The sequence below is a fragment of the Engystomops pustulosus genome, chromosome 2 (genome assembly GCF_040894005.1).
Source record: "Engystomops pustulosus chromosome 2, aEngPut4.maternal, whole genome shotgun sequence".
Taxonomy (NCBI): Eukaryota; Metazoa; Chordata; class Amphibia; order Anura; family Leptodactylidae; genus Engystomops; species Engystomops pustulosus.
The window spans coordinates 36438790-36459776 of NC_092412.1; the positions used below are offsets into that span (position 1 = coordinate 36438790).

The 20987-nt window shown below is 44.5% G+C and overlaps 1 protein-coding gene across 1 annotated transcript in view; it reads right to left on the minus strand.

Moving 5' to 3' along the window:
- ARHGAP20 (Rho GTPase activating protein 20) overlaps positions 1 to 20987 on the minus strand; it is an 81200-nt gene that overhangs the window by 46702 nt on the left and 13511 nt on the right. Inside the window, exon 2 of the mRNA XM_072134253.1 lies at positions 17714 to 17799. Within this exon, the coding sequence (XP_071990354.1) occupies positions 17714 to 17799 (86 nt within the window). The remainder of the gene's footprint in view (positions 1 to 17713; positions 17800 to 20987) is intronic.

A 20987-nucleotide genomic window follows, 5' to 3' on the forward strand; every position in this document is an offset into this window, starting at 1 on the left:
GCATGCATGGATGCCTCTGAGGCTGCTTAAACGCACCATTATGCCAAAATTATGGGCAACAGCATGGCCATGACAGAGTGACAGAATGAAGCTAGATAGTATCTAAAACATGCAATAATTGACCCTGACACTATAGGGGACGGCATGCAGAGGCAGCGGCAGCAGGCTAGAGAGTGTCATGGCGACATACCCTAAATGGACTCAGGCTTCAAACCAATGGGTGGCAGAGAGGAACCAAAGGAGGTGAGCAAGAAGTGCTCAAATAATATCGGTACATGATAAAAGTTTGCCAGTATATTTTGTGGATTACACAGCAGGGTGGCGACAAAGTTAACATGGAAGCCATGAAAACAACCCAAAATTCTGCCTGACACAGCTCGTTTGATAAGGGGACCATGTATGGAGGCAGTGAACTAGTAGTAGATTAAAGGTGCTGCAGTTAAAACTATGTTAGTTGGATCTTGGCATGGAGCTGGCGCTCCGCTGCCAGACGAGCTTTCGCCAATCCAAGCCCCTGTCTCTAGGCTACTCCCCAAACAGCACTTTTGTATAAGATCAAGTGTAGTAGCGTTCTTATAAGTTTAGGATATGCCGGGTGAGGGGAATGTAAACAGATGCGCAAGAAGCGCATGATGCGCATGGAGCTGGCGCTCCGCTGCCAGGCGAGCTTTCGCAAATCCAAGCCCCTGTCTCTAGGCTACTCCCCAAACAGCACTTTTGTATAAGATCAAGTGTAGTAGCGTTCTTATAAGTTTAGGATATGGCGGGTGAGGGGAATGTAAACAGATGCGCAAGAAGCGCTGAAATAATATCCCTAAATGGTAAAAGTTTGCAAGTATATTTTGTGGATTACACAGCAGGGTGGCGACAAAGTTAACAACTTTGATGTGGAATGCCCTGTAATAGCTCTTGGGCGGTGTGCCTTTTATCGCCTAGGCTCAGCAGTTTCAGCACCGCCTGCTGTCGCTTAGCGACGGCACTGCTGCTGTGCCTAGAGCTACCGACTGATGGCGCCATGCCCACGGATGGTAATTCGGAGGAGGAGGAGGTGGAGGAGGGGTGGGAGGAGGTATAGTAGGCCTTTGAGACCTGGACCGAGGTAGGCCCCGCAATTCTCTGCGTCGGCAGTATATGACCAGCCCCAGGGTCAGACTCGGTCCCAGCCTGCACCAAGTTAAGTGTAGTAGCGTTCTTATAAGTTTGGGATATGGCGGGTTAGGGGAATGTAAACAGATGCGCAAGAAGCGCATGATGCGCATGGAGCTGGCGTTCCGCTGCCAGGCGAGCTTTCGCCAATCCAAGCCCCTGTCTCTAGGCTACTCCCCAAACAGCACTTCTAAGAACCTTTTGTATAAGATCAAGTGTAGTAGCGTTCTTATAAGTTTAGGATATGCCGGGTGAGGGGAATGTAAACAGATGCGCAAGAAGCGCTGAAATAATATCCCTAAATGGTAAAAGTTTGCCAGTATATTTTGTGGATAACACAGCAGGGTGGCGACAAAGTTAACAACTTTGATGTGGAATCCATGAAAACAACCCAAATTTCTGCCTGACACACCTCGTTTGATAAAGGGACGATGTATGGAGGCAGCTATATGGACGACTTTTGGAGGTAGCAATGGAGACAACGTGTGGAGGCTGCTATGGAGACAATTTAATTTGGATAGTGCCTGTATGTGGCAGTCCCAAACATTTTTCAAACCAGAGGAGCAGGTAGGTGGCCCTCCAGTAAAATGGAATAGATTGAGTGCCTGTATGTGGCAGTCCCAAAAATTCTTCAAACCAGAGGAGCAGGTAGGTGGCCCTCCAGTAAAATGGAATAGATTGAGTGCCTGTATGTGGCAGTCCCAAAAATTGTTCAAACCAGAGGAGCAGGTAGGTGGCCCTCCAGTAAAATGGAATAGATTGAGTGCCTGTATGTGGCAGTCCCAAAAATTCTTCAAACCAGAGGAGCAGGTAGGTGGCCCTCCAGTAAAATGGAATAGATTGAGTGCCTGTATGTGGCAGTCCCAAAAATTCTTCAAACCAGAGGAGCAGGTAGGTGGCCCTCCAGTAAAATGGAATAGATTGAGTGCCTGTATGTGGCAGTCCCAAAAATTGTTCAAACCAGAGGACCGGGTAGGTGGCCCTCCAGAAAAATGGAATAGATTGAGTGCCTGTATGTGGCACTCACAAAAATTGTTTCAAACAGAGGACCGGGTAGGTGGCCCTCCAGAAAAATTAAATGCATGAAGTATAGCAAGAGCCAGTGGGCCCTGTCAAAAAATAGCCATTTTCCTCTGCTTTACTGTACAAAGAGGAGGAGAAGGAGGAAAATGAGGAGGAGGAGGAGGAGTGGATCAATTATTCAGGTTGAGCTTCCTTCACCTGGTGGAGATTGGAAATTCTGAGAAATCCAGCCTTTATTCATTTTAATAAGCGTCAGCCTGTCAGTCGACAGGCGTGTACGCTTATCGGTGATGATGCCACCAGCTGCACTGAAAACCCGCTCGGACAAGACGCTAGCGGCAGGGCAGGCAAGAACCTCCAAGGCGTACAGCGCCAGTTCGTGCCACATGTCCAGCTTTGAAACCCAGTAGTTGTAGGGAGCTGTGTGATCATTTAGGACGATGGTATGGTCAGCTACGTACTCCCTCACCATCTTTCTGTAAAGATCAGCCCTACTCTGCCGAGACTGGGGACAGGTGACAGTGTCTTGCTGGGGTGACATAAAGCTGGCAAAAGCCTTGTAAAGCGTACCCTTGCCAGTGCTGGACAAGCTGCCTGCTCGCCTACTCTCCCTCGCTACTTGTCCCGCAGAACTACGCACTCTGCCGCTAGCGCTGTCAGAAGGGAAATACTGTTTCAGCTTGTGCACCAGGGCCTGCTGGTATTCATGCATTCTCACACTCCTTTCCTCTGCAGGGATGAGAGTGGCAAGATTTTGCTTGTACCGTGGGTCCAGGAGAGTGAACACCCAGTAATCGGTGCTGGAATAAATTCTTTGAACGCGAGGGTCACGGGATAGGCAGCCTAGCATGAAATCTGCCATATGCGCCAGAGTACCAACGCGTAAGAATTCACTCCCCTCACTGGCCTGACTGTCCATTTCCTCCTCCTCCAACTCCTCCAACTCCTCTTCTTCTGCCCATACACGCTGAACAGTGAAGGACTCAACAATGGTCCCCTCTTGTGTCTCGCCAACATTCTCCTCCTCTTCCTCCTCATCCTCCTCCACCTCCACCTCCTCCGATATGCGCTGAGAAACAGACCTCAGGGTGCTTTGGCTATCAACAAGGGAATATTCTTCCCCCGTCTCTTGTGACGAGCGCAAAGCTTCCGACTTCATGCTGACCAGAGAGTTTTTCAACAGGCCAAGCAGCGGGATGGTGAGGCTGATGATGGCGGCATCGCCACTGACCATCTGTGTTGACTCCTCAAAGTTACTCAGCACCTGACAGATATCAGACATCCACGTCCACTCCTCATTGTAGACTTGAGGAAGCTGACTGACCTGACTACCAGTTCTGGTGGAAGTTGACATCTGGCAGTCTACAATCGCTCTGCGCTGCTGGTAAACTCTGGATAACATGGTCAGTGTTGAATTCCACCTCGTGGGCACGTCGCACAACAGTCGGTGAGCGGGCAGTTGGAGGCGGCGCTGCGCTGCCCTGAGAGTGGCAGCATCTGGGCTGGACTTCCTGAAATGCGCACAGATGCGGCGCACCTTCGTGAGCAAATCAGACAGATTGGGGTATGTCTTGAGGAAACGCTGCACTATCAGATTTAACACATGGGCCAGGCATGGCACATGTGTCAGTCTGCCGAGTTGCAGAGCCGCCACCAGGTTACGGCCGTTGTCACACACAACCATTCCCGGCTTGAGGTTCAGCGGTGCCAGCCACAGATCAGTCTGCGCCGTGATGCCCTGTAATAGCTCTTGGGCGGTGTGCCTTTTGTCGCCTAGGCTCAGCAGTTTGAGCACCGCCTGCTGTCGCTTAGCGACGGCACTGCTGCTGTGCCTAGAGCTACCGACTGATGGCGCCGTGCCCACGGATGGTAGTTCGGAGGAGGAGGTGGAGGAGGGGTGGGAGGAGGAGGAGGCATAGTAGGCCTGAAACACCTGGACCGAGGTAGGCCCCGCAATCCTCGGCGTCGGCAGTATATGAGCAGCCCCAGGGTCAGTCTCGGTCCCAGCCTCCACCAAGTTAACCCAATGTGCCGTCAGCGATATATAGTGGCCCTGCCCGGCAGCACTCGTCCACGTGTCCGTGGTCAGGTGGACCTTGTCAGAAACGGCGTTGGTCAGGGCACGGATGATGTTGTCTGACACGTGCTGGTGCAGGGCTGGGACGGCACATCGGGAAAAGTAGTGGCGGCTGGGGACCGAATACCGAGGGGCGGCCGCCGCCATGAGGTTGCGAAAGGCCTCGGTCTCTACTAGCCTATAGGGCAGCATCTCCAGGCTAAGCAATCTGGAGATGTGCACATTAAGGGCTTGGGCGTGCGGGTGGGTTGCACTATATTTGCGTTTCCGCTCCAGCGTCTGGGGTATGGAGAGCTGAACGCTGGTGGATGCTGTGGAGGATCGTGGAGGCGACGATGGGGTTTTTGGGCCAGGGTCCTGGGCAGGGGGCTGACTAGCAGCTGACACAGGGGAAGGAGCAGTGGTGTGCACGGCCGGAGGTGAACGGGCTTGTTGCCACTGAGTGGGGTGCTTAGCATTCATATGCCTGCGCATACTGGTGGTAGTTAAGCTAGTAGTGGTGGAACCCCTGCTGAGCCTGGTTTGGCAAATGTTGCACACCACAGTCCGTCGGTCATCCGGTGTTTCCTTAAAGAACCTCCACACTTCTGAAGATCTAGCCCTCGCCGCAAGAGCCCTCACCACGGGAGCTTCACTAGTTGACAGTGGCGCTGATGCACCAGCTCTGGCCCTGCCTCTCCGTCTGGCCCCACCACTGCCTCTTCCAACCTGTTCAGGTCGAGGACTCTCCTCCGTCTCAGAAGCACTGTGTTCACCCGGCCTCTCAACCCAGCTTGGGTCTGTCACCTCATCATCCTCCGATCCCTCAGTCTGCTCCCCCCTCGGACTTCCTGCCCTGACAACAACTTCCCCACTGTCTGACAACCGTGTCTCCTCATCGTCGGACACCTCTTTACACACTTCCACTACGTCAAGAAGGTCATCATCACCCACAGACTGTGACTGGTGGAAAACCTGGGCATCGGAAAATTGCTCAGCAGCAACCGGACAAGTGGTTTGTGACTGTGGGAAGGGTCCAGAAAACAGTTCCTCAGAGTATGCCGGTTCAAATGGCAAATTTTCCTGGGAGGGGGCAGACTGGGGGGGAGGAGGCTGAGGTGCAGGAGCTGGAGGAGTGGGGATTTCGGTGACATGGGTGGACTGCGTGGAAGACTGACTGGTGGTGGACAAATTGCTCGAAGCATTGTCAGCAATCCACGACATCACCTGTTCGCACTGTTCTGGCCTCAACAGTGCTCTACCACGAGTCCCAGTAACTTCAGACATGAACCTAGGGAGTGTAGCTCTGCGGCGTTCCCCTGCTCCCTCATCAGCAGGTGGTGTCTCACCCCGCCCAGGACCACGGCCTCTGACCCCTGCAGTAGTTGGACGCCCACGTCCCCGCCCTCGTCCTCTACCCCTAGCCCTGGGGTTAAACATTTTTAAAATGAGAGTTATAACTTTTTTTTTTTTTTTTACTTTTTTTTGGTTTTTTTTGTGTTTTTTTGTGTTTTTTGTTTTTTTTTGAGTTTTTAGAACCAAACAATCCTATCCTATTGCTATGGCTATTTTCTAGCCAAGTATCAAAGGAAGCACACTACTATGCCAGATGAGATGACACTGAGTTAGTGCCTAATAGAAATCCAACCCCTACTGAATTTTCCCACTTCAGCCTTTGCTATGGATATGTGCGCCACTAAGCGCAGAACACAGCGGTCGCAAGTCTCACTACAAATTGCTCAGAATTGGCAAGTACATGCACTGCAGAAACTACAGCCACCAGCAGATCAACCAGAAATCAAATATATAGAACGCTACTGTAGGCTTCAAGAAGCTATTTGTATTCTCCTATGGCTATTTTCTAGCCAAGTATCAAAGGAAGCACACTACTATGCCAGATGAGATGACACTGAGTTAGTGCCTAATAGAAATCCAACCCCTACTGAATTTTCCCACTTCAGCCTTTGCTATGGATATGTGCGCCACTAAGCGCAGAACACAGCGGTCGCAAGTCTCACTACAAATTGCTCAGAATTGGCAAGTACATGCACTGCAGAAACTAAAGCCACCAGCAGATCAACCAGAAATCAAATATATAGAACGCTACTGTAGGCTTCAAGAAGCTGTTTGTATTCTCCTATGGCTATTTTCTAGCCAAGTATCAAAGGAAGCACACTACTATGCCAGATGAGATGACACTGAGTTAGTGCCTAATAGAAATCCAACCCCTACTGAATTTTCCCACTTCAGCCTTTGCTATGGATATGTGCGCCACTAAGCGCAGAACACAGCGGTCGCAAGTCTCACTACAAATTGCTCAGAATTGGCAAGTACATGCACTGCAGAAACTAAAGCCACCAGCAGATCAACCAGAAATCAAATATATAGAACGCTACTGTAGGCTTCAAGAAGCTGTTTGTATTCTCCTATGGCTATTTTCTAGCCAAGTATCAAAGGAAGCACACTACTATGCCAGATGAGATGACACTGAGTTAGTGCCTAATAGAAATCCAACCCCTACTGAATTTTCCCACTTCAGCCTTTGCTATGGATATGTGCGCCACTAAGCGCAGAACACAGCGGTCGCAAGTCTCACTACAAATTGCTCAGAATTGGCAAGTACATGCACTGCAGAAACTAAAGCCACCAGCAGATCAACCAGAAATCAAATATATAGAACGCTACTGTAGGCTTCAAGAAGCTGTTTGTATTCTCCTATGGCTATTTTCTAGCCAAGTATCAAAGGAAGCACACTACTATGCCAGATGAGATGACACTGAGTTATTGCCTAATAGAAATCCAACCCCTACTGAATTTTGCCACTTCAGCCTTTGCTATGGATATGTGCGCCACTAAGCGCAGAACACAGCGGTCGCAAGTCTCACTACAAATTGCTCAGAATTGGCAAGTACATGCACTGCAGAAACTAAAGCCACCAGCAGATCAACCAGAAATCAAATATATAGAACGCTACTGTAGGCTTCAAGAAGCTGTTTGTATTCTCCTATGGCTATTTTCTAGCCAAGTATCAAAGGAAGCACACTACTATGCCAGATGAGATGACACTGAGTTAGTGCCTAATAGAAATCCAACCCCTACTGAATTTTCCCACTTCAGCCTTTGCTATGGATATGTGCGCCACTAAGCGCAGAACACAGCGGTCGCAAGTCTCACTACAAATTGCTCAGAATTGGCAAGTACATGCACTGCAGAAACTAAAGCCACCAGCAGATCAACCAGAAATCAAATATATAGAACGCTACTGTAGGCTTCAAGAAGCTGTTTGTATTCTCCTATGGCTATTTTCTAGCCAAGTATCAAAGGAAGCACACTACTATGCCAGATGAGATGACACTGAGTTATTGCCTAATAGAAATCCAACCCCTACTGAATTTTGCCACTTCAGCCTTTGCTATGGATATGTGCGCCACTAAGCGCAGAACACAGCGGTCGCAAGTCTCACTACAAATTGCTCAGAATTGGCAAGTACATGCACTGCAGAAACTAAAGCCACCAGCAGATCAACCAGAAATCAAATATATAGAACGCTACTGTAGGCTTCAAGAAGCTGTTTGTATTCTCCTATGGCTATTTTCTAGCCAAGTATCAAAGGAAGCACACTACTATGCCAGATGAGATGACACTGAGTTAGTGCCTAATAGAAATCCAACCCCTACTGAATTTTCCCACTTCAGCCTTTGCTATGGATATGTGCGCCACTAAGCGCAGAACACAGCGGTCGCAAGTCTCACTACAAATTGCTCAGAATTGGCAAGTACATGCACTGCAGAAACTAAAGCCACCAGCAGATCAACCAGAAATCAAATATATAGAACGCTACTGTAGGCTTCAAGAAGCTGTTTGTATTCTCCTATGGCTATTTTCTAGCCAAGTATCAAAGGAAGCACACTACTATGCCAGATGAGATGACACTGAGTTATTGCCTAATAGAAATCCAACCCCTACTGAATTTTCCCACTTCGGTCTTTGCTATGGATATGTGTGCCACTAAGAGCTAAACACAACGGTAGCAAGTCCCCCTGCTAATTCCTCACAAAATGGTAAAAGATGCAAATTAAAATAAAAAAAGTAGAACGTTATTGTAGCCCTAAGAAGGGCTGTTGGGTTCTTTGAGAATCACTCCTGCCTAACAGTAAGCTAATAGAACACCCTAACGCTTTCCCTGACCAGCAGCAGCTCTCTCCCTAGCGGCATCCAGAGACAGAATGATCCGAGCAGCGCGGCCAGCGGCTAGTCTATCCCAGGGTCACCTGATCTGGCCAGCCAACCACTGCTATCGACGTGTAAGGGTACCACGTCATGCTGGGTGGAGTGCAGAGTCTCCTGGCTTGTGATTGGCTCTGTTTCTGGCCGCCAAAAAGCAAAACGGCGGGAGCTGCCATTTTCTCGAGCGGGCGAAGTATTCGTCCGAGTAACGAGCAGTTTCGAGTACCCTAATGCTCGACCGAGCATCAAGCTCGGACGAGCATGTTCGCTCATCTCTAGTAAGTGTCCCTGGTTTATCATGATATGGCAGATTTCCTTTAAGTATGGACCACCTTGTACCTCTGGCAATACATCATATGAAAAATGTCTCCATTTCCAGTAAAATGAACATAATCCAATTTCTAATTGTTATCTTTCTTCTGTAAGCAGGCGCCATGTCCGGAGCTTACTAAATATTTCCAGATAATCTTCTTCTAGGTGTGATGTAACAAGTGCCGAGTGCGGAGATAGGGCCTGACAGGGTGAGGATCACTGCCGCTGCCCATCTCCAGGAAATCACTACTTTTCTATTTTTTGGCTTAAATATGATTCCTGAAAGCATACAGGGCGAGGGGCCAATCCCATTAAAGTGACGTCACATTATCTGTATAAGTAACCACATAGATATCACATACCACAAAAATCCACAATAGCCAACTACCAAATATAACGCTAGTTGACCAAAACATTAAAGGGAATGTATCATCTCACACATTGCCTACACACATTGATTTAATTAGATTTCCAGACACATTGGGGCACATTTACTTACCCCCGTCCCTGAAGTTCACTGAATTCACTAAAATCGTGCGCCCGATATCCTTCCCCGCTCAGGTCCGACAGAGTTCACCATCTTTTTAGTGGTGCATGTATGTGCTTGGGCTTGTGACACAATTTGAAACTAAAATCCAGTGCTCAGTCCGAATCAGTGAGATCATCCGACCGCCGACCCCCAACTTGTGTCGCACGGAAGCCAGTGCAGCTGCGCCAAAAACGGATCCCGTGCAACACAATCCCAGTGCAGACGCCTGTTAAATACCCGTCCAATCCCCAAAAAAGTACAAAGTCCAACGAAAGTGAGCAGCGCGACCCTTAGTAAATTAACCCCAGGGTGAGCTGTTTCCGGCGCTTATCTCCGTTATGTTTTTAAACAGTTTGAAAGTGTTAACAGTTTATTAATGTTTATATCCTTACTAGCTTCCCCGCACCGGGGTCCGCGCTCGGCGCACCATGCGCGCTACCACTTCCTATTCAGATGCACGCACGGTCGCGCGCATGGTGCGCCGAGCGCGGACCCCGGTGCGGGGAAGCTAGTAAGGATATAAACATTAATAAACTGTTAAAACACTTTCAAACTGTTTAAAAACATAACAGAGATAAGCGCCGGCACCAGCTCACCCTGAGCTGGTGCACGGCATGTCCAGCTTATAAGCCCTATCCGAAGTGGTGGGTTTCCTTTAAATTACTAGTGTATATTATATGATATATGTATATTTATTATTTAACCCATTGAAACATTCCAATACATCATACAGTTAAAATCATTTCATGTCATTTTTGTACAATGACATACCACCAGGATGAAAGATTGTAATCCAAGCACACTAACATACTGGTGTGTGCCCCCTCTGCATTATCTGCTCTTCTTTTAGCTTCTTATACTATGGTTTTTACAATAAAAGGCTTTTAGAATTATGCAAATGCATCTCATTTGCATATTTTTTTAAGTGTTTTTTTTTCTAAAAGAGCATAAAGCCTAACAAGAAGCATAGAGAAGAGCAGATTCTGCCAGGGGGGGGGGGGGCGCACACCTGTATGTCAGTGTGATTGGTTTACAGTCCTTTATCCTGGTGGTCGATTTGCTTTTTTATAAGGATGACGCCAATGAACCTTGCAGTCCTAAAACTGTCCTGGATGACCTATGAGAAATGATGTACTGACTCCATCTGGACGGATAAAATTATTTCCCTTAAACAAGGCTGCGCTCCATCCAGGACTGTGCTATTGCTAATGCCAGGGTTTATTCATCTATGAAATGAGTCCTTACACACAGTCAAAACATAGATAATATGTATTGTATGACAATTTAGCACTATTATTTTAGCACTGATAGAAGTGTTGAACAGAAGAGCGCCCCCTACTTGCCGTCCGGAGCTTCACTTTTTGAACAGATTGGAGTATGAAATCCTATAAATACATAGTCTCCTATCATCGCGGTGATGGGAACACAACCAGTCTGTCAGTAGATGATGGTGAAGACTACGTCTGGCACAGGAAGCCCCCATCAGCCAGCGCTCATTACATTACTACAGAATATGGAAAAACACTGAGACAGATGGCAGGCAAGAATCATTAGGCCCACGTCTATTTATCAGAACATTTACACCGACGGCTTGGTTTCTGAGTCAGTTTGTACCCTGTAAATGCTTACTCAATGATTTTTATAGTTTGACTTTTCTTAACCCTAGCACCTTCCCACACGGTCACAGATCACTATCTATCCAGACCCAAGAGTAAAGGGCAAATAATTATCTATCAAGACCCACTTTTTGGCTATAGAGGGTAGTACCATGTCACCCAGTGCATACAGTACACAGCCTTAAAAAGGTACCAATTCTTTGCCACACATGTTCTCAGCTGTCATGCTACTTTTTGGCATATTATTCAAAGCACCTTCAGTACTGATCATTGGGCAGCGATGAATGTAAGGAAAGTCTGTCGTGTTAATGGGAGTCTACCACCTCCCTGAGCCTTTTAATCTGCTGGCAGTATGTTGTAGAGAAGTGCATTATAATTTCTAAAATATATTTAATATTTCTGAAAAATTCCCATTTTAATCTATATGCTAATGAGGCAGTTGGTGCACTCAGATGTGTCCTCAGCAACTATTCCTCTCTGTCAGATAGGCAGGTGAATTTTCTTGTGAGAATCATGGTGTTACAGTGTAAGGAGGCAATAGCAGAGCTCTGGGTGCTGAGGGCATTATTTGGGTGCACCAGCTGTCTATTTAGCATACAGATTTAACTATAAATATCTTGGGAATGGCATAATGGACAGAAATAATAAAAGGTATATCGGAAATCACATTTCTCCACAACATATTGTAAGGCTGGGTGGGGACACCTTGTGCCAACAAGGTTTTTGATCTCACTGGAGGTCCAATCACTGAAGTGTGAAAATCACTGACTAGAAGAAAGGGGGTTCTGTGCCCCCTGTTTAAGTAAGGTCACAAAAGTGTACTTCTTTATTGAAAATCTGAGGAGGACAGCTAATAGTTTGGCCCCTTCTAGACAATAGATTGGCAGCACACATGTAATCATTCCATTTAAAGTAGGGATACACAAAGGATCCCTTTTTTTCGATCAGCGGGGTCCTAGTGATTGGACTTCGTTCATTTGCCAACCCCTTAAACTTCTTACCAAATGGTATGGTCTCTCCAAAACTACCTTTACTATTAAGAGCTTTGATTGGCTGCCTGCTGATGATATTTACTGCTCCCCCTACTTTCAGGGCGGAGAAGCCGGACCAGAGGACATATCCCACCATGTGATCTTATAGTGGGATAGGCTGCAGCACTCCATTGTAAGGATATATTGGTAATCGTCCATTCATATTTGTACAAAGGACCCCGAAAAACAAGGTATTAATGTAGGGGACACGTGATCTCCTCGTTCTGATGATCCCATCTGTGTATAGGAATAATTGTCCATTATCAGAAAACCCCTTTAAAGAACATAAGTCCAAAAAATAAGCGTTCCACACCAATTGCCTTGTTATGTTTATGTATTTTGTATGTGAAACTTTGAATACTTTATATACGCAAGCGTGAAAGCTCAATACGAGAGATGTACATGAAAATATTACCAGCACAAGCGGATATGTCAAATTAAAACAGGATTCAAGATACACGATATCCAACCACTGACATGGAATTCAGAGAATATCTTAAAGGAAACTAATTCAGTTGCGGTTAACAATCATTTGTAGAAATCCTGTCATCAAACGGTTATTTACTTTTCATTAAATCTGAATGTTTAGATTTTATTCTCTCGGAACATAATGAAGAACATGACTGAACTAAAGACTGTGTTATGTACTGTATATACTGGAGACCAGGACAAGTTATGGGGAGTGCACTTTTTATTCTAAATGTTACTTGTGCAAAGAGAGGGATGTGATGAGGGGCACTACACAGTAATATTCACATGGATCCATGCATCAAATTTCTGGCAAGAAAAAACAATGCTATCTTGTAATGCTAGCCAGCCAATAGTGTGAGTAAATGTGGTGCTCTAGCTCAAATAGTAAGTCCAAGGAAATACAAGTAATCGTAAAAAATAGAAAGAAAAAATAGAGCTGGCACTCACCAAATAAAATACAATTCTTTATTCCGGCACTTTAAAAAACATCGTTGCGGGAGGGAGCAAGACTGCGGGGAACTGACCACGGGCCGTGGTCAGTTCCCCGCAGTCTTGCTCCCTCCCGCAACGATGTTTTTTAAAGTGCCGGAATAAAGAATTGTATTTTATTTGGTGAGTGCCAGCTCTATTTTTTCTTTCTATTTTTTATTCTAAATGTTAGTTTCCACTTTTTATTAAAATGTCTTTTAAGTCTAATATCCGACAGTTACTATCTTTATAGAGGAGAGAGTCCCAACCACTCTGTGTACAGGTGGACAGTCAGTTTCTTAAAGAAAAACTTCCCCACTAGAATTATGGCAATCAATCAATGGACTCATTTGTTGACCACATTCCCAAGAATTTCTTGGCAGCTTCAAAGAAAAGTGGAGAATCAAACCTGGACACCAAAGCCAGAAATGGGTAGGATGGCAGAAGCTGGAGGATTTTCAAAATGTATTCACAAGTCTATATGGAGAAAACATTAAAGGGGTTGTGGCCCCTTCCTTTATCATCTATGTTCTTTATCAAGCTTGAAACGTTGCTACACATCCAATAAACTTCCCCTTTAAATGAAACTTGAACCTATGAACTACTGCCACTATACTGTGCGAATTTGGACTTCTCATTTGTTCTTAGATATGAGATAGATAGATAGATAGATAGATAGATAGATAGATAGATAGATAGATAGATAGATAGATACACACACTAATCTGATTTATCTGCAACTGTCCAAACATATGGATCCTATAGCTTTCTCTACTTGATGAATGTCCATCCGTTTTATATAGTATTTCATATATATAATACTGCATTTGCTTCTCCAAATTTGCTTTCGGCTATGGCTACCAAGATCCTTATTGTGCTGATAATTTATTCACTGTGGTGGCTCCTTTTTTAAAGGTGCTTTGTCATATGTGTCAGCCCCTTTAATGGTGTCTTTTAAGGATTACCTTTGGTCACATATAATAAATGTAAGATGCTAGCTATAGACCAACTGCTCGGATAGCACTTAGACACTCTGAAGTTGGTGGTATATGCATATATATGGTATATAATCCTCATTATATTTTACGTCATATTAATAAATGTATCTGAGATTGTAAGAAGAAGTGTCAAAACAATAGGCAGAGCTCGTGCAGCCAGTGCCTGGAAGCTAGAGCTCTGCACGCGATACATGAACTCCGTGGAGGTAAGAAAGTGATTTGGGGGATAATATTTGTGTATATTTTCTCTGAAGACGATGGTAATGTACGATGTTTGGCTTGGAGCGAGGCCAGGGCTTAATTCCTCTATAACGCAGTCACAAATGTTATACATGTATTCTCATAGTAAGACCCTGCCGGATAGTTACTGACCTTTCATCAGCAAGAATAGATCTATTCAATGTGTCACAGCAAGTACAGGCCGACACATTGTTACAGAATTCTTGTCCTTGATTTCAGCTGACGGGAAAGTTACATGGAGAAGATTCAGCAAAAAGCTTGTATCTTATCCCCCCGTCACATGTTCCTATAATGGTAACAACACTAGCACTTATGGTATACGGATATTGTAATACACTAATAGCCAGCACAATAGTATAAAAGGCAACATGTCATCTAACCTGGTGACAGGGCTGCAACTAAAGGCCTAAAGTTACTTTTCTTCATGGCCATCAGTATCTGATGTGCAAACTGCACAGGCCCAAATATATGTCTGCTCTCATCTCCCCAAAGATCAGCTAATTTTGGAACTCGAAAGATAATCATATATTCATCAATACAAGGCAGCTTAGATACAGCAGCTCAGCTCTGTATCTAGGCAGATGCCTATATAATGGCAGCTTAGATACAGCAGCTCAGCATCTAGGTATATGCCTCTATAATGGCAGCTTTGATACAGCAACAGATGCCTATATAATGGCAGCTTAGATACAGCAGCTCAGCATCTAGGTATATGCCTCTATAATGGCAGCTTTGATACAGCAACAGATGCCTATATAATGGCAGCTTAGATACAGCAGCTCAGCTCTGTATCTAGGTAGATGCCTATATATTGGCAGCTTAGAGACAGCAGCAGATGCCTATATATATGATGGCATATTAGATACAGCGCCTCAGCTCTATGTAAGGTAGGTGTCTATAGAATGGCAGCTTAGATACAGGTTCAGATGCCTATATGATGGCAGCTTATATACCGTACATCAGCTCAGCTCTATGCAAGTCAGATGCCTATGTGATGGCAGCTTAGATACAGCAGCAGATGCCTATATAATGGCAGCTTAGACACAGCAGATCAGCTCTATGTAAGGCATATGCCTATATAATGGCAGCTTAGATACAGCAGTTCGGCTCTATGCAAGTCAGATGTCCATATGATGGCAGCTTAGATACAGCAGCTCAGATCTATGTGTGATAGATACTGTATCTCTATAATGGCTTACAAACTTTGTGAATGACTGTATGCAAATGAGCCTTAGGGGCTCCAGGCTCCATCAACACCTATGGAGCCTGAAGCTATTCAGGCTCCTTTGCATACAGTCCTTCATCCTGGTGGTAGATGCCCTTTAGGGTACATTCACACGGCATTGTTCACACGGCCCCATACACATCCCCATAGACTGGTGTGTGAACGCATCCTTAAGGTGAGGGAATAAACAATAATGCACATACACCTACAGACAATACTGGGAGGAAGTGTATATATTCAATATGGCTGCTCCACTATTTAAAAAATGTTTTTGTTCTAATAAAAGCATAAACACATCATTACCTCTCCTAAGTATTCAATGTCTTCTGGAGCTCTTTATGGCTTCTAAATATATTTACGTAAAAACTCCTGATGACTAGTGAAGAATTGAAAGTGAACTGTGGAATTTGCGGATTAAAAAAAAAATATTTAAAAAAACTAGTCTGATCTTTGTCTATTGATTTATGGACCTCAAAACAGCCAATGTTTGTAGCACCTGAACTTGTGCCAAGCTGGTTCGCCAGCCTCTCGCCCTTCATGCCCTCATTATAGCAAAGGGATGTGAGGTTTGTGCCAGGCTTCTCTTTGTGCCTTGCTTCATCCAGCTTGTAGAGAGCCAGGGAAAGTTCTTACCAGGGCCTGCTCATTATTATTTACCTGGGACTAGTCACTACTCCTCATACTGTGTGTAATATCTTGTTCTATACTCTTGTCCTCTATGCACAGGGGGCTCCAAAGTCCCATGACACCTTTTTATTCCAGAAACTAAAGGGAAACTAACATATCTGCATACTCCAACAAGCAATGGGTGAGGTGCCTATTTTTTAGGCTATGTGTGGAACATGGCCGCCATCTTGGAATAAGGGCAATCTTTTCCAAAGGGGAAGACTAGATTTATCGATTGCTACAGCCAGATTTCTAAGAATACAGGTTCTAGTGTGGGTTCCTGTCAATTATATCCAGCGCCTTCAGCTCTGTGTTCAGCACCATGGACAACACGTCACATAGCTGTGCATCATGGCCGGTGCCAACACTGGGCATACTCGTGCAAGTGTCGGGGCCCAGAGATGCTAGGGGGAGCACATAAAGCTATACATAAGGAATCAATGTGGCTGAGTGGGGCTTGATATAATTAATCCATAGGGTTTAAGGGGGGCTGTATATAAAATCACCATGAGAGGGCTGTATATAAAATCACCCTGAGAGGGCTGTTTGGTATGATAAAGGAATATTTAGGAAACAGGGGACTGTTTAAGTTTCTGAATTTTTAATGTCACCATATGAGTTTATTGCTCTATCCGGCTATCATTGTTTATCAGGCTCTATCGCCCAGGGGCATACTGAAACATGGAGCCAACCCTGCTGTGCATTACAGGGAACATACCATACCAGTTTTTCTACAACCTTTTCTCTTGAATTACAATGGATATTGTAAATCTCATTGAGGAGATGCAATAAAGGGTTTCAGACACCCACCAATCTGATATTGATGACCTCTTCAATGGAACAGATCCAGAAGCTGGAAAACCCCTTTAAGGAGGGGTTTCAGAATACAAGTGCTAGTCAGGACAGTGGAGCACACTGGCTACCAAACAAATCAATCCCAAATCTGGAGATAATGGAGTTTATGTAGTGATGGTCATACCCAAGAAATGACAATAGGAAACAGGATACACTTTTCTCCATAATCAGCGCCATTCTTCACCAAGGGTTAGATTTGGTGTTGGAATTGAGCGAGCATGAGCTGCAGTACCAATTATGGCCTATGGACAAGAGTGGTGCTGTTCTGAAATTTTAGATATATATATATATATATCTTTCTTCTAGGAGAAATCTGAGGCCAGTCTTCATGGTTCTACCCTTTCATTATAGGAAAATTACTTCTTCGTCTACTTAATGGAATAGTCTTGAGACCTCATATGTTTTTAGATAAGAACTTGTGTCTGACTCTCAGCGTTGGCAGGGTCTACCCATAAACCTATAGGATAATTGTGCAGTAAATGTTTGTATGGACGACCATATTTTATTTCTGCAACATGGAAAAGTGGCATAAACACTGCGGTTCGACTCCACAAATAGGTAACAGATGCAGATCTTGGCAGGAGCGAAGTATCCTGAGATATTTTACATGAAATGAGGTTCTCCAAAAAGTAGACACCTTTAATCAACCAGGCTGGTTCCCCTGTAAGATACCTCAGCCGATTGATGTAGCGAGACATGTATACATGTTACTGAAAAGCATAAACATTTACATCGACATATACACAAGTGCGGGATTTGTTACTAAAGCAAAACTACAAAAATTTACTGTCCGTCGATTTCCATCCATGTATGGAAGGCAATCGCATCTTGAGTAAGAACGATCACTTACTTGCTTATGGTCCTTGTCTTATTGAGGGCTTTACTTAACACAAGTGATGGAGCAGATTGACGTCTTTGTGCCAGGCTCTTCATTTTCTGTAATAGATGAAAGAAAGAATTGAGTTTTTTGGGGGTAAATTATTCATGATGTTTTATCTGTAACAAAGGACCGTATCCACCTACTAAGAATGTATATAGGCTCCTAATCATTATAATTTATTGTGTAAGACATTTATTCCACCATCCAGGTCAAGGTTGTATAAAGTAGGCGGAGAGTTTAATACTGAAGTCAGGGTGGGGAAGTCTGAACGCCTCCTCCTTTGTGATTGACATCATGCATCGGACTTCAGGAGATCTGCTTCTTGATGCAGGACTATCAATTACAGTGAAAGGGCTTTCTGAGGAAATAAGACCTTGACTTCAGTGTTAAAACCTCCGCCTCCTTGACGTTTTACAACCAATTTACATCTCACTTCAAAGTAGATTTTCTCAATTCCACCACACTGGGTCATGAAAGAAACATGACCTGGAACGTGTTCGGCTGCTTGGCAACATACTGGTAGTGGTTTATTAGGTCATTTTCTGCCAATGGGTTCCCTTTTGGGGTATTTGTATATGCATCCCCTTTTAACAGAGTAGGACATAAAATACTTTAAAAATGTGGTAGGGCTGCAAATACCTCACGTAAATAGATGGTGGTAGACAAACTTGAGTATCCCAGAAGTCCCGTAGCAGTATATGAAGCAGTGGGAAAGTATGAGCATCACACTGCTTACATGGGGCACTTATATTGCATCTAAGCTGTTGTGCCCCCAGCAATCAGTTGATTATCCTTTAACCCAACCATAGGAATTATAAGTCAATAGTGGGAAAAAAACATTAAAATTCCACCTAAAGCTTGTTCAACCAACAAACCGCTACCTAGTTAAGCATACATTGGGGAGATCTCCATGTGGCCAATAAGTGGTCTCCAGGGTAGAGATGAGCGGACCCGATGGTCGGTTCATCCGCCTGACCCAGACATATTGCTGGATTGGTGGCCAAACAGCCAATACAGAAAAAGGATACCCCCAGCAACTAACCACAGACATGGCTAGTTTTTAGGGTCATCAATTTGCCGTACTGGCTGTTCAGCCACCAAACAGACAATATGTCCAGGTCAGGCCACCAAACCCGAACGCTGTACCCGACCATCGGATAAGCTCATCCCTACTCCTGGGGACAACTAAGTAAACAATGTCCTGTGGAAATAGATAGTGACGTCTGATGAGGCCATTTACTGGCTGAAGCAGGTCATGTGATCCCACCCCATCCTCAAAACTTCCAAATGGTTAAATGGTGAAAGTTTCTTGTACCAGGGTCAAGTAAAAACTGGGAAACGAGGAGAGAGTAGGCGAAGTAAACTTTCTTATATTTAATTTTCTCCTAGTCCCCACAAGGTTTTCCAGAATTGCTGAAGAAAACCCTTTAAAGGGTCCTATATAAACTAGACGTATCGTATCCCCTTGTAGGTGATGTGTCTTGAGAACATCTGTGGCCTAATTGATAAGAAATCGTCAATGTTATTTATATGCTAATTACCATTTAAGTGTCCTATGGGTGTGGCCAAGTAGCTGACAAGTTTCGGTCAAAGTTTTTCTATTGACTTCTTCTGGATAAACACATCAATATTACAGATAAGCCACAAAAGGTATTGTTTGAGAGTTGAAGAATTGGAAACTACATCTCTAAACAGAAATCGTCTGAATCCGGATTCTGAAATCTACAAGAATCTGACAAAAACTTGCATGGGAAATATTTGACAGCTGAATGACTGACAGTGGATGGCTCGGTCAAAAAGGGAACCACACAGTGGTGGGTCCAAAGTAAGAAACCTCCCCTGTATAATGTCAATATGCCCAACTGGGCCATTTGGATGGAGGTTTGCTTCATACCGCCACCCCTTTAACCTCACTAACTATGGGGAATTACATACCACAATATTCAGGTCAATCTTCATATCGGCAGAGCTCATTCTCTTCCTCTAGACATAACTATGTTGTCTTTACTGAGGAGAATCAAATCCTAATGTATATGAACAGAAACAAGTCTTCACTCCACTAATATTTTGTCTATAGGGTTAAGAAAACGCTCTCACTTAAATTCTCTGTCCAACCCAAAGCAAGAATGTGCAGGGAAAACAAATGTCCACATGGAATCCAAATGGGCCTTTAGTTTTGATTGGTGGATTGGCAAGGTTTGGTGTATTTTTATTCATCTATGTTTTTCATAATTGATCTTATGCATTTGATAGATATATCCTACAATTGTCCTATAGATGTGTGTGTGTGCCATTACTTTTAAAGATTCTAAATACTTTTGGCTAAGTGGCTTGGTAAGAGGGGAGTAAATTAAAGGGTGCAAAAGTTGAGGATGCATCAGGACCCAGGGACCTTAGGGGTCCTTGTGCTCTTTTATACATTGTCAGTAGTACATGAAATGCACACAGTGATGCCACAGGACAGGAATAATACATACAGTGATGCCACAGGACAGGGATAATACACACAGTGATGTCACAGTACAGGGATAATACTGTGATGTCACAGTACAGGGATAATACACACAGTGATGTCACAGTACAGGGATAATACACACAGTGATGTCACAGTACAGGGGTAATACACACAGTGATGTCACAGTACAGGGATAATACTGTGATGTCACAATACAGGGATAATACACACAGTGATGTCACAGTACAGGAATAATACACACAGTGATGTCACAATACAGGGATAATACTGTCATGTCACAGTACATGGATAATACACACAGTGATGTCACAGTACATGGATAATACACACAGTGATGTCACAGTACATGGATAATACACACAGTGATGTCACAGTACAGGGATAATACTGTGATGTCACAGTACATGGATAATACACACAGTGATGTCACAGTACAGGAATAATACACACAGTGATGTCACAGTACATGGATAATACACACAGTGATGTCACAGTACAGGGATAATACTGTGATGTCACAGTACAGGGATAATACACACAGTGATGTCACAGTACAGGAATAATACACACAGTGATGTCACAGTACAGGGATAATACTGTGATGTCACAGTACAGGGATAATACACACAGTGATGTCACACTACAGGTTTAATATACACAGTGATGTTACAGTACAGGGATAATACACACAGTGATGTCACAGTACAGGTTTAATACACACAGTGATGTTGTAGTATGTAGATAACACACACAGTGATGTCCCAATAC